This window comes from Mercenaria mercenaria, chromosome 6 (genome assembly GCF_021730395.1).
Source record: "Mercenaria mercenaria strain notata chromosome 6, MADL_Memer_1, whole genome shotgun sequence".
NCBI classification, from domain to species: domain Eukaryota; kingdom Metazoa; phylum Mollusca; class Bivalvia; order Venerida; family Veneridae; genus Mercenaria; species Mercenaria mercenaria.
The window spans coordinates 60,234,598-60,248,913 of record NC_069366.1 but is presented as its reverse complement, the minus strand read 5'-3'; the positions used below and the strand labels follow the sequence as shown (position 1 = coordinate 60,248,913).

The window sequence follows — 14,316 nt, the reverse complement described above, 5'->3', positions numbered from 1 at the left end:
GAAAAGGGATCTGCGTCAATGTAATGTTCATTTCAATAACGAGGACGGTATCCGCTTGATTGACAGAAACAACGAGGATGGTACCATGGTACATCGTCAGAGGTATCTTATTTTCTAGACATTGTCTTCGAAAAAATCGATCTAATTTTACTACATGCTTCAAGTTTTTGTGAAATGAAAGCAATGACTAACACACATAATGACTGCTTTTCATTTTCCTAACAAAAAATTTATAATATAATCCGAAATAATACCATTAATCGTGAAAATATATACCATCGCCTTAAAATATCTTCATTTTCGTGACAAAAAACGTATGTTTTTCACAGTTATTCAGATCATATGAGATAGATATTTGACATGGAGATAGCTAAAGTATGATCTTTCACATTTAATACTAAAACTTTTCAAATTGTCAGTAAAATACGGAATAATTACCTGTTATAGGTGTGAATTTCCTGTTCACCAACATGTACATTAATCACATGAGGGCGGTATCGCTCACACGAGTAGGTACCCGAATAACCAGTGTGTAGCTAGGCCTCCTCAGAATATTTTATGACTGGTGGAGTATCTTGTAAACACCCAGCACACAACACTTTTTCACTGCTGCTTTTTGCTTTTGGCAATTTTTTGGAGTCTCATCTGTTGACTGATCAGAGACTTTCAGGGTTTTTTCTACACTTTTTTTGTTTTATATTGTTTTTTGTTTCAAAGCTTTGTAGATCTACTTCAGTCTCATTTAATTTAGATTCTTTAAATGACTTACCCCTGTTCGTTTTCGACTTGGTTGAGATTCGCGCACTACGCCTCACCATCTTGCAATTTCATATTTTTGCTTCTTGCATGAAATTTAGGAAATATAAATGACTGACCTTGAACTTTCTTTTGTTGTTATCGGTGTTGTGAAACTTCAGGGCTGTAAAAAATGTCAAAAAAATCGTCGTTGTCGTCTACCGGAAGTTGTTACCAGCTGATCGTAGTTGTTTACACTCCCTAGTAACCGCTGATTTGATGTTGTTTTCTCTTGTTTTTGCACACTTTTCCAGAAGCAAACGGGTGTTCCTGCCTTTTCGGAATGAGTTTTCCAAGTGGTCACTTCCGTATATACTTTAACTCTGCCAAAAATTTGTTTACACTGCGAGGTAATCAACCGTGTCGCGGTGGGTCTCACCAACTGTCAAAATTTCAAATATGAGAAAAACGTCCTTTTAAGCGTTTAAAATTACACAAAATGTTTCAGAATTTTTGAGAACAATTATTTATGAAGAATTCCAGGTTTTTCTGATGGTGTCTCATTCAAAAATGCTATGAAATTCCAATATTAAAATTTTCTTCTCTGTTTTCAAAAAAACACAACCAGAAACCACGCATGCGCACCTACCTGTTGTTGTTGATCTGTTTTTGACCGGAAGGTCATGGCGATGACTGACGCCAATGAACACGTGTGCTGTTGTCGTCTTTTCGGTACTGTATTCTCCTGGTACTTTTACTCATGTTACTTAATTTACATAGCTTGAGGGACGTTGTTTTTAGTTAAATCTCTTTGTTTTCACTAAGAAATTTTGAAGGGCAGCGGCTATACCCTCTCTAACTGACACAGGAGCCTCTTCAATCTCTCCAGCTAATACTTTTAGAGTAACTGTCCCACACTGAATATAGTTTCTGTGGAGCAACTCCTCCACAGTTTCCATCATTTCAATCCTCATACTGTTGTGTCTTTCACTGCAACCCATCAGTGGTCACACTCCGGAACCTGTTCCACATTAATCTTGGCCATATGACGGTTTAATCTACAGTGTTCACTGATCATTTGGTTGAATATACTGAATGTGTTGCGACTGAATTCCCCAAATAAATCCCTGGTTCCTACAGATGTGTATATTTCCTGTATTTTGTCAACTTTATCAGAGTGTATATACTTGTTGTTCCATTTTTGCTTAACCTTTTCTTTCATAATTCTAACTGCATCCCTTGAGTCTAACATTCCTGTCCCTTCATCTGTACTGTCAATCTTGCTTTTTGCTGCTAACTTTGCTTGTTGATCTGCAAGTTCATTGCCTTTCAGACCTTTGTGGCCAGGTATCCAGTGCACTGTGACTGTGTTCCGGCGATCTTCCAGTAAACCAATTTTGCCTTTTATTTTCAGTATTGTCTCCACTTTATATGCAGGTGTTTCTTTGCAGAAGACCGAAATGATAGCTGATTGGCAATCGGTAAAAAAGCGTATTTTCTTATCCATTATGTGAGTTGCCTCTACTAAAAAATCAATTGCAATTTCAACACCAACTACCTCTCCTGAGAAATTGTTACCATTTTTGCTTACTCCTTTGTTTAAAAGGATGACTGACTGCTGTACCCTTCCAGATAGACAGCAGCTCCACCACCAGTTGGACCAGGGTTTCCAAATAATGACCCATCTGTAAATACTAAGATGCCTTGCTTGTTGCATGCCTCTAATATTTCTCGAATATTTTCAACCTGTACCTCTTTACTTTCTCCAAACTGCTCTTTATTTACTTAACCTTTAACTCTTGACAATCCAAATAACTCCTTGTTATACCCAAACTCTTTCTCTATACTTTCTATCTCAATATTGTCTCGTACTTCGTTGAATCTTGCTAAGAGAAGTTGAAATGATGTTGGTTTTCCTCTAAACTGTTTGGCGTCTGTCATCCATTTATCAAAGTCAGATTTCAAAGGGTCTGTATTATGTTTTGCTCCTATTCTGATCACTTCTTGAGCCTGTCTGAGTTTGATGTGAAGATCAAGTGGTGTGCAGTTTGTTAGTATCTCCAGTGTATGTGTGCTAGTACTACGAAGACCAGATGCTTTTAACATTGCACTTCTTTGGATCTTTTCCATATTTTGGCTGAACTTTTCTCCGGCAGAAACCAAAGCTGCAGCTCCATAATCAACTACTGGTAGTACTAACGCCCTGTACAGTCTCATGAATGTTGATTGTGGGCAGCCAGCATGAGAGTTGGCAAAATTATCTAAACTGTTCAGAACACTAAACCCACTTGCAACTTTATCAGATATATGTTTATTGAAGTTAAGTTCATCGTCCAGAGTGATTCCTAATAGTTTTTTTGTGTTTAACAATAGGGAGTGAAATACTGTTCATTTTCACAGCAGCATGTTGTCTGTCCATATCAGTGATATTGTCTCCAAAGGTAAGTACCTCTGTTTTCTCAGGTGCTATTGATATGTTCCACTTATTACACCAAGTTGCTATGCTGTCTAGATCACTGTTTGTCTTCCTAACTGCTTCTTGCAAACTACTGTCTGAGTTAAGCAGAGACAGTTAAGCAGACTAGCATCATCAGCAAACTCTGTATGTGTTCCCCTGGTGCTTATGAGGGCGTCACTGGTGTACATGTTGCAAAGAATTGGTGAAATGACCAACCCCTGTGGAATTCCAACTTTGGAATTGAATGTAGGAGACTTATAATCATTTACTTTAATATAGTATTGTCTATCGTTCAAAAAAGTTTTCAAATATAACCAGAGTCTGCCATTCACACCATAGCTTGCTGCCTTTTTCAATAGTCCTTCTCGCCAGATCCGTTCATAACACGATTCATAGTCCATAATTGTTAGAACAGCATACTCTTTGGCTTTCTGTGCCATTTCTATTGCATTAACAATTCGCATCACAGTCTGTGTACATGACCTATTTTTCCTATAAGCATTTTGTGACTCTGACAAACCCCCCTCAACTTCCAGTTTCCAAGTTAACCTGTTCGACAGAATTCTTTTCATCATTTTACCTATTACGCTTTCTAGTGTTATTGGTCTATAAGACCTGACATTGTTGTCAGTTTTGCCTGGTTTTGGAAGCATTACTTTTGGATCTAACTTAAAAGCTTCTGGTAGAACTCCCTTTTCCCATGACTTTTGAAATATGTACCAAAGGCCTTAATGTATTGCTTCTCCTCCTTTCTTCAGCATTGTTGTAAATATCTTTTCTTCTGGACTTGGGGCACTATTGGATGCTGATATACTGATAGCATTGATCACCTCATCTAAAGTGATGTCACTGATTTCACATTCACAGTAGGATGTGTAATTTCTTTCTGATATTTTGGCCTTTTCATTTGTCTCCATGTTTGATACTTCTTGCTCAACTTCCTGGTACCAGTCTCTGTCATAGGTTACTACATCCAAAGTTTCCTTACCATACCTTTCCTTAAATTCAAAAAATATTTCTTCATCTGTGACAGCTACAGTCTTATCTTCTCTTATTAAGGGCTGGATTACTCTTCTACAGGACTGATTTCTAACAGAATTGACCACAGTCCAGAATTTCTGGTTATCTTTATAATCCATTTTGGCCACAATTTGTTCTAGATACTCGGACTAAGCTCTCTCTTCTTCTTCTTTAAATTCTTGCCTAGCAATGTTTAACTGCTGAAGGTTGTTCTCATCACTTCTTTTCTGGAACTGTCTTCTCATGGTCTTAAATATTTTTGCAAACAGCGATAGCTTCTCTGACCAGTAACCTTTACTGTATTTGCAAATTTTCTTTTTTGGTATGACTCTTTCAGCAGTGGTGAGGATTACATCAATAAATTCTTCATAATCCTCATTTACATGACTATTATGATTTCTTTTTTTTTCCTTCTAAACTTCAACACATGCAGAACATTCTACTTTCCACCTCATCCAATCTGTCTTTTCGAAGTCCCATTTTTCTCTCACTATTAATTCTTCCTCAACTCCTATTTCAAATGTTATCATGCTGTGATCAGTATTTAAGAAATTCTCTTGCTGTACTTTCCAATTGTCAATCTTCCTTAAAAGGTCTATGTTTGAAATAGTAAGATCTATGATTTTATCCTTCCTTGTAGGTTGTGCATCATTTAGTACATACAAATTTTTCTCTATTAGATATTCATGTAGTATCAAACCAAGCTTGTTATGACTTTGATCATTCCAGTATTGATGATGTGCATTGTAGTCCCCAAGAAGTAACACTGGAAGTCTTTATCCAATAATGCTCTGTCTAATAGTCTCTTGAGCATATCCTCATCTCCTGGTGGAATATACACTGACCCTACTAGATATCTATGTTCTTTTGAGTAAACATTACACCATACAGCTTCAATATCTTGTCTATACAAGTCAGTGTTGTTATATTTTCTGGTCCACCGGGATCACTGATTTCAATTCATTTAGATTTGAAGACTGAATAATGCTTAAGCCGGTGCTAGGGGGCGTGGGCAGTGTTGCATTTTCCATTACTGCTCATGAACAGACTCAATCAAACCGAGTCTGCAATTTTCAGTGTTTGCATTGTTCTCGGTGCTTCCGAGGGATCTACTTTCCAGATTTTATTTTCTTTGAAGCACTTTCATATTTTTGTCATCACTAAAGCAACTCCTCCACCTCTTTTACTGGTTCTTTCATTAGCTATCCAATGTCACTTATTTTTAATATTGTCTTTTATCTTTGTTTCAGGATGCCAAATTTCAGATAATACAATAACGTCTATATTGTCTTTCAGTACAACATTCTCTAGCAACTGAAATGAGGTATTTAATGACCTCACATTTGCTTGTGCAGTTTTCATTTTGATTGATTTTCTCATTTCTTCATTCAAAACAACTATAATCATACAAATAATTTCATGGAATCAAAGATTGAAATTGAATAACTTTCATAAGGTAAAAGAAAAAAAAACACAAAAAACTATATACACTATGTTGTTTTGTTAATCTATTGTAGTTTTTCCCGGAGACTGATGAATGTAGCACACTGTGTTGAGCTTGCTGGGTGATGTCCCTCACAATTAGCACACCTTATTTGATCAGAGCATTTACCTGTATGATTATTACTGCACTTTTCACACTTAAGCTCTTTAGTACAAACTAAAGCAATATGACCAAACTGCTGACATCTAAAGCATCTAGTTGGTGTATTACGCTTTGTTCTGTATGAATGCACTGGCACTTTTTTGTGATTAAAAACGATTTCTGACTGAAACAAATCCTTTATATTTTCATGTGACTCACATGTCACAACAACTTTTGGCAAAGGTTTATTTGTATCTCTATAGTGTAGTCTTCTGCATTTAATAGTGATCCCTGTCTGCCTAAACACTGTGTCTTGAATTATTGTTTCAATTACATAAGGGCTTACATCTTTGAATGTACACCTTGGTGTGTTAGCATTGGAATGGACTTAAGTTTGCCCCCTTTAGTGTTAAAGGATCCTTCTGGCACTCCTCCAGAAGTTTTTCACAGTATTCCTTATTTTCAGCAATACCACCTCTTGACAATGTATAGGCCAGCTTAACGTTAATGTTTTTCTTCTGCTTTATCTCTCTCTTGATTATTCTACTGTCCTTGAATAAATTTGGTTCCTCAATACCATCAATAATCACAAAGTTCTCTATCTTACTTGGACTGTCTAATTCTGCCTCAGGCTTCTTTTTCTTGACTTGCGACTTGCCCTTCACCGTTCTAGTGCAATTGTCAGATTCATTTGATAACGCTTCTTTTGATTCAAACTGACAAGTCTTCACATCATTTTGGACAAAGCTGCTTAAATCAATAAAATTTGGTGTAGGGACTGTTGCTACTGTAGTCTGCTCTGAGTCTGTTTTATGGACATTTAAAGAGTTTTGGCTTATGTTCTCATTTTCCTTAAAAGAGTCTGATTTGTTATCATCTGGTACTGCCTTCTGATTATAACCACTTGCAATCTTACTGAGGTCTTTTAAAATTCATGAGGAATTTTCAAGCACATACAGAGAACATGGAAATACAATTTTATATCTCTCTATTTTCTTAGCACTATTACTGTCAATGAAAGCACATTCAAGATGCCACCAACCTTTGCAATAGTCACACTGAATCCAACGATCGCCTTCTATACGTTGAAGATTATCCGGCGGATTCACATGCAATTTCAAAGTCAAACTAAGATTCCGAGTGCATTAGGAAGTGTTGAGTCCATCTAGTTGAGTCATGCAGATTCCTTGTCGATAAAAGACTATATTCTTTGTATAATGCAGGCACTCTAGTTCAACCTGACGATGTTTTAGTACGTATTATTTCGATGAAAAATCGGTCTTGTGTATTCACAAAATAAATGGAAGTTCTATCACTTTTACCTCCCTTCAATCACGGAAAGGGTTGCGGAAAGTGGAAAAAACAACGAAAATTACCGAAAATACTATTTGAGCGAAAGATATAGCTATACTTACTGCTAAATTTTAATTGCGGTCATTGGCGTCCATTTTATTTGACTTTTCTAAGATAATTCTTAAGAGTTAAGATAAGTAACCACCTGTCTTAAATTTTAAGAGAAAAATCGCCTACTTAAGATATTTTCTAAGCAAAAATTTGTTCTTAGAACAATTCTTAGGCAAAAATGTTTCTAAGACAGATTTTAAGTCAAAAGTGAGAAATACTTGAAAATGTTGACTTCTAAGATATATTTTTATCTAAGATTCTTTATGAATACGGGCCATGGTGTAATAAATGTATAAGACTTTTACAGACAAATATAATGAATTCTACCATTCTGGCATAGACACCATGCATTAACAGACCATTTGTAAAATTATTTACAGCTTAACAATAAACACTTCCTCTTAGATACATCCTTTGATTTTATACAGAAAACACCAATGATGTCAAAATTGTTTGAAATAAATGTTGCCTGAAAATGCCTGACAGAATAATAAATGAAGTCCACTAACTATTTGGGCTTTACTCCAGAATAAGAGTACTAGACATAAAAGTCATGGCCACTATTTTCAATTTTTGTTGATGTTGTATACAAAGTAGTTTCATTTCAGTTGGATCAAACCTGTAGGAGTTGAGTAGATCTATACAATATCCTAATGTAGATGCCATATTATATACTAAGGATGGAAACTGCACGAGTTGAGTACACAAGGTACTAATGTTGATGCAATATTTCTGGAGTTGACTACACCATGTACTAAAGTAGATGCAATATTTCTGGAGTTGAGTACACAATGTACTACTGTACATGCAATATTTCTGGAGTTGAGTACACAATGTACTAAATGTAGATTCAATAGTTCTGGAGTTGAGTACACAATGTACTAATGCAGATTCTATTATATTTCTGGAGTTGACTACACAATGTACTCATGTAGATGCAATATTTCTGGAGTTGAGTACACAATGTACTAATGTAGATGCAATATTTCTGGAGTTGAGTACACAATGTACTAAATGTAGATTCAATATTTCTGGAGTTGAGTACACAATGTACTAATGCAGATTCAATATTTCTGGAGTTGAGTACACAATGTACTAATGTAGATGCAATATTTCTGGAGTTGAGTACACAATGTACTAATGTAGATGCAATATTTCTGGAGTTGAGTACATAATGTACTAATGTAGATGCAATATTTCTGGAGTTGAGTACACAATGTACTAATGTAGATGTAATATTTCTGGAGTTGAGTACACAAGGTACTAATGTAGATGCAATATTTCTGGAGTTGAGTATACAATGTACTAATGTAGATGCAATATTGTTAAGTCCTAAAATGTGCCATTGCTCAAAACATATTTATAGAACATGAAAGTCGAAATATTTACATTCACCCTATTCTTTTCCATTGAAACTTTTGACGTTTATTTTGTATGAACAGCAAAAGGAAAGGCGCAAAAGTAACATCATTGCTGCTAAGTGATAACCGACCACTGTTTTGATGACGTTCGCGTATAGTCAGGGAGAACGTTCCTTAGTCTAGATGACGTCGAAGTTGTTCTTTCTGGTGGACAGAATGGCCGGGAAGCTGATTTTAATGTTAAATGCTACAAATTATGTGCAATTCATACCATTATATATTTTACAAATGGAAAGGAAATATAATGTAAATATAAGAAATGAAACTATTTTTTCGGTGCTCATGCGAAATGAACGACAGAATAGTATCGGCAAATCCATGATTCTTAAATAACAAACGCTTGCCAACATTATACTGATAATGTATACTAAGTTTCACTTTAACTAGTTTAAACAGTAGGAGTTGAGATGTCCTGCTAAAAGGACATTACAATATGCCTGAAGGTGGCAGACAAATGACTGCAGACATCAATCATGGTGCAAGCTAAACTGTAAGGGGAATAATGAGCAGTTGCTCTTATCTTACTAAGTGAATGGATTACTTCCCTTTGTTCAGGAAGTAAATTTGATTAAATTTCCAAAAAAATTAAAACAGAAAATAGATTGGAAATTGTTTTTTTTAATGTCATTTATGGCAGGGAATTAGACAATAAACACAATCACACTGCATAAGAAAATTTTTTCAAGGTGAGTTAAGGCAGGCACTTTATTTTTAAGGTAATCTATATCTTTATGGCAACTGTTTTAATGGAAAATTTTATTTTGTTAAAAAAAAAACAAAAAAATTTCCTACCCTATAACAGGTGTAATTCATAATACAGTATCACAAATACAAATACATTTCATGTATATAGAAAATAAATGGAAATATTTCATATTATTGCTTTCTTTCCTCTGCTATTTTAGTTTAAAATTCAGATCTAAATAAACAACTGGAATACAAATTCAGTTTATAAGTATTTTGCTGTTTTACATTTCCAGAATGTCTCAAGATCCTGATTATCACCGTACTGTATCACTGAAACTGTCAGAGGTGCTCAATGATATTGGTGCCAATAAGAGAATGATTCTGAAGAGAAGGAGGATTTACTTGTTGAGGGAAACTATGGAGATTTGTACAGACATATTGCTGGGTGAGAACATTTCCACCTTTCATTTTGGCAGCCAGTCTGAAGGGTCTACAACATTAGGACTCCATTCAGACACTGATACACTCTACTGCTCCAGTGAGTTTAATGTTATACAGGACTGGAGTGAGTGGCAACCTGGCAAGCTCAATCTACTGATGATCCAGGATGAGACCACATCACCAGGTTACTGTCTACTACAATATCTGAGGGATGATGAGCCTCTTCCTGTTCCTCTTCCTACTGATCATGAACTAGTCGGTGACCTTACAGTCAGCAGAGGTAAAGTGCTGGCGAAGAACACAGTATTTAAAAATCCTGCTACAGCAGGAACTGTAATAAATGGTCCAGCTCATTCAACACAAGGAAGGCGTGGTTTTGCTGATAAAGATTTAGTTCCAGCACACCACTGTAAATCATGGCCTGCAGAAGCCCGGCCGTGGTTATTAAGACAAGGCATAGGAAGATGGCCTACAGAAGACATGAAGAGATATTGTGAGACTACAGGATGTTTTGTTGTACCAGTGAGCAGTAAAAATGGCCAGAATGAAAAACTTGGAGAATATCTACTTCTCAAGCTGAAAGGTGTCTAATGTTCAGTTTAAACATCACACAATTAAGATGTTATATTCTGATGAAGATGATTCTTAAAACATTCATAAATCCTCAGTGTGATGGTGTCCTTTCAAGTTTCATGTGCAAAACTGTTTTATTTCATTGTATCCAAAATACACGTTCAAATAACTGGGTGAAATCTAACTTACTCCCATGTTTAATGTGCTGCCTTACAGTATTACAGAACTTTGTTAGAAAAGAAAACTGTCCACATTTTGTAATACCTAAAAACAACCTGATGGCCGGAAGAATTTCTCCTCATAACAAAGTCAGAGTTTTTGAAATCCTACAAAAGATCATACAAAGCAAGGGTCAATCACTACTCGAAATTCCCATGGATGACCTTGGTAAAAGACTAAAAGTAAAGGTGAAGATGGGTGAAGCTTTTCAGTATCATGTAACTCCAGCCCAAATGTATGCTACAATTTCAACACTGCTGCTATATAATATTACCATTAGCATAAGCAGAAATCACACGTGCCTTTTAGAATCAATGCATGATGGAAATGAAATGATGTATAAGAGGTTATCAGACATTACATTAACACTAACAAGAATGTACAGAGCAATGGGTTTAAACAGCTTGGAAAAATCATCACTGAAGCTTTTAGCACCTCTACTTTCTTCTTCACTAGGATCTGTGATAGCATCTCACAACATTTACACTACTCATAGTATATCTCCAGAAGCACTGGGCTGGTTTTCAACTGGTTTGCACTCAGATGTGTCATCTGGTGGGTTGAAATTAGCATCAGCATTATACTGTGTAGGAGATATGGAAAGAGCAGAGTTTGTTCTGAGGAATATAGAAGAAAAGTATGATCTGAATACTGTTGAACCTGCATGTAATGATCATCCCTCGAATTACCTAAGGCAAGGATTCATGCATAAATGTACCACTGGAAATGAAGAACTGATACAACATATCACAGCATTTTGTGTCAGATTTCTGCAATGTGAAATTTGCTGTGTTCCTAAAGAGCTACAGTATGAAATGTTTAGGTCTACACAAGAGGACAGGCTTGAAAGGAATGAAATATCTGACTGTTGGATGGACTGGGCTGTGGTAGATTCTCTACCTTACCTCTACTTTCTACAGTACAAGACATATGGAGCTCTTCAGAGAGTGACAGACCAACAATGTGCACTTGCAAACCTTGTCACTACCATTGATACAGTGAAAAACCTAGGTCACAGGGAAACAGCACTGAACTTACTAGGACAGTGTATGGAACAGGAAAACCGACCTATTGATGCTTTACACTGCTACATGAGTTCTCTGAATATCCAAGCAAGAAACAATGCTGCAAACATTCTTATCTGTAGACTTCTTAATTAAATAGTTAACATGCACGAAAATACACTGAACTGAACATGGTACTGCAGGAAATGGAGTATCTACATGAAGCTGCTGTGCCCTGCTACACTGTGGCTATTAAATTTTATATATAAAACTTGTAATACATGGTAAATTTAGAGAACTTAATGTTAAAGTCAATGAATAAATCAATGAAGATTTAATTAATGGACATATAATTTACACAAAGTAATTTATATCTGCCTTTAGTACAAACATTATATTGCCACAGCAATATATATGTACCTTGAGAACAGACTTTATGTTCTCCCAGGTATTATTTATAGGTTAATACATGCAAGAGCCTGGCCGGGAGGGCCATTATTCAATTTCCGGGCCGATTATCACCTCCCGGCCAGGCTCTTGCATGTATTAACGTCTTTAATACATACGTTTTGTTGCACTTCTCAGGGAAGATAGAATTACAACTCTTGTCGCTAAATTTCATTGGCTAAATAGTTTGGGGTACTCTTGTCTCAAAGTTTGTGTTTGTTCATAGCTGGAAGCAATTTGGGGTCATAAGTGAGTGTACTACAGTAAACTTATTCTTGCACATTTACACAAATTATTGAATTAGATCTACAGAATTTCTTGTCGGTCAGGAGCTAAAAGTAAATTCATAATGTGTCAACAAACTCATCAAATCGCCATGCTAAATATGTGGAACAACACATACTTTGAGCAAGTTCATGAAAAAAACAAAAAAAATGCATTTTTATTAACAACAGCTAGTAGATCTAGATATCTTATTTTAGATCTATGTTTATGAAAAGCAGTTATAACTTTATCACTCAGAAGAAACCCGCAACTTCCTCAAAATTGGTGCGAATCATGCAGTTTTACAAAGCATACTCGAACACTGTTGAAACTCGGAATTCTGGCTCCAAAGTAAATAATGGGCATGTCCTGTTTTATTACTAATTTTAAGCCAAGCATTATTATTTTGTGATAAACAATGGTTTAACGTGAAGACTAGTGACAAACCATTATGACGTCTATGATGACATTTTATGTAGCTATTTGTTTCATGCGTACGTGTTCACCGGGCGGATTATGAGTTTTCGGCCTGAGCCGATAAGTGATAATCAGTGCGTGAAAGCAATAACCTGCTGAAAACACATTCATTTTTGTTACTATATATAGTAACATATGTATTAAATAATGCTATAAGTCAATGAAATCATGTAAATTGTAACATGTTCAGTAAACTTCTGTTTTTGCAAACTCCACAATATCTTATAAAAATTTAGTGAACAAATTTCTTAGAACATGATTTTTATATTTAACAGTTCTGTAAGAAACTGAATGATTGTGCATTAAATTTCGTCTAGAATGTACAGTTCAAATTGCATTAAGAGACCAACCAAGTGAAGGATAACAAGGCAGTCTGAAAGACAGCTAAACCCCCCGCCACTGGTATGTAAGGTGAAATGGTAAACCTTTGACCATGAGCTGCGACCTTGACCTTGAACTGACAAGGCTGACACATGAATTCTGCACAACATCTAGATGAGGTGATCATTCGGCCAAAGTTTCATGAAAATCCTAAAAGGGGTGTAGGAGATACAGAGCTCAAACCTTTGACCTTGAGTTGTGACCTTGACCTTGAGCCGGCATGGCTGGCTCATCAATTCTGCATATCGTCTTGATGAGGTGATCATTTAATCCATGTTTCATTATTATCCTTCAAAAGGTTTAAAAGATACAGAGCAGACACGAAATGGTAGGCTCAAACCTTTGACCTTGAGTTGTGACCTTGACCTTGAGCCGACATGGCTGACAAATGGGTTCTGCAAAAAACTGCAAAATCAGTTAAAAAATGAGACTCTAAATTATACTGGTGGTGTATGATCTAAGTTTCCATGAAAAATTTTGTCATGTTGTTATTTCATTATGAAAATGCTACCTACATGTCAAGCATAGATCTGTCATGTGATTTTAGCAAAAAAAATGCAAAGAAAATAAGGGAAATAGCTCTATAGAGCAAAAAACTGAGGACTATTTGTGTCCGCCATTATGCGACTACCATTTTTTTCGCGCAATTTTTCTATTTAGTGTCTGTATGCCATCATGACAATTTCATGAACGTAGACATACTGAATAAAGGCCATATTACGTAAAATCTTTATTGTTTTTTAATTTTCTTAAATTTTACCACCGATTCAGAAGCCTAACATCTTGATTTTCGAAAGCTACAATATCTTTTTTTCAAAAATATGTTCCAAGTTGATGTACTACGTGTGTGTAACAGAACAAACTATTGATTTTATTTCCTTAACCAACATTTGCATTTTCTTTCGAAACATAACCAACCAAGGAACCGTACTTCTAAATTTCTTCAGGGACTTAATCATGAACTGGAATCATAAACAAATGTTTCTATTTGCATTGCTATGTTGACATTAATAACTCTCCAGCTATGAAGGTGAAAGAATATATAGAGTACAACAAAGAACATATTTTATATAATTAAGCATCTGTATTGCAGCTAGCTGGATAGCTCCAATACAGGGATACAAAGTCTACACTTACAGTGGGTTGGTGTACCAAGAATGGTGAGAGGCAAGTCATTAGAAGAAGACCATTCTTGCATAA

The 14,316-nt window shown here is 35.7% G+C and overlaps 2 protein-coding genes across 2 annotated transcripts in view; both read left to right on the top strand.

Moving 5' to 3' along the window:
• The window catches only part of LOC123548760 (uncharacterized), a 169,156-nt gene that overhangs the window by 51,113 nt on the left and 103,727 nt on the right, over window positions 1-14,316 (top strand). The window lies entirely within an intron of this gene.
• On the top strand, window positions 7,883-13,136 carry LOC123548764 (uncharacterized). Its single transcript, XM_053546586.1, has 3 exons — window positions 7,883-7,911; window positions 9,604-10,188; window positions 10,311-13,136. The coding sequence occupies exons 1-3, from the start codon at window positions 7,883-7,885 to the stop codon at window positions 11,701-11,703; spliced, it is 2,007 nt and encodes a 668-aa protein (XP_053402561.1). The 3' UTR covers window positions 11,704-13,136.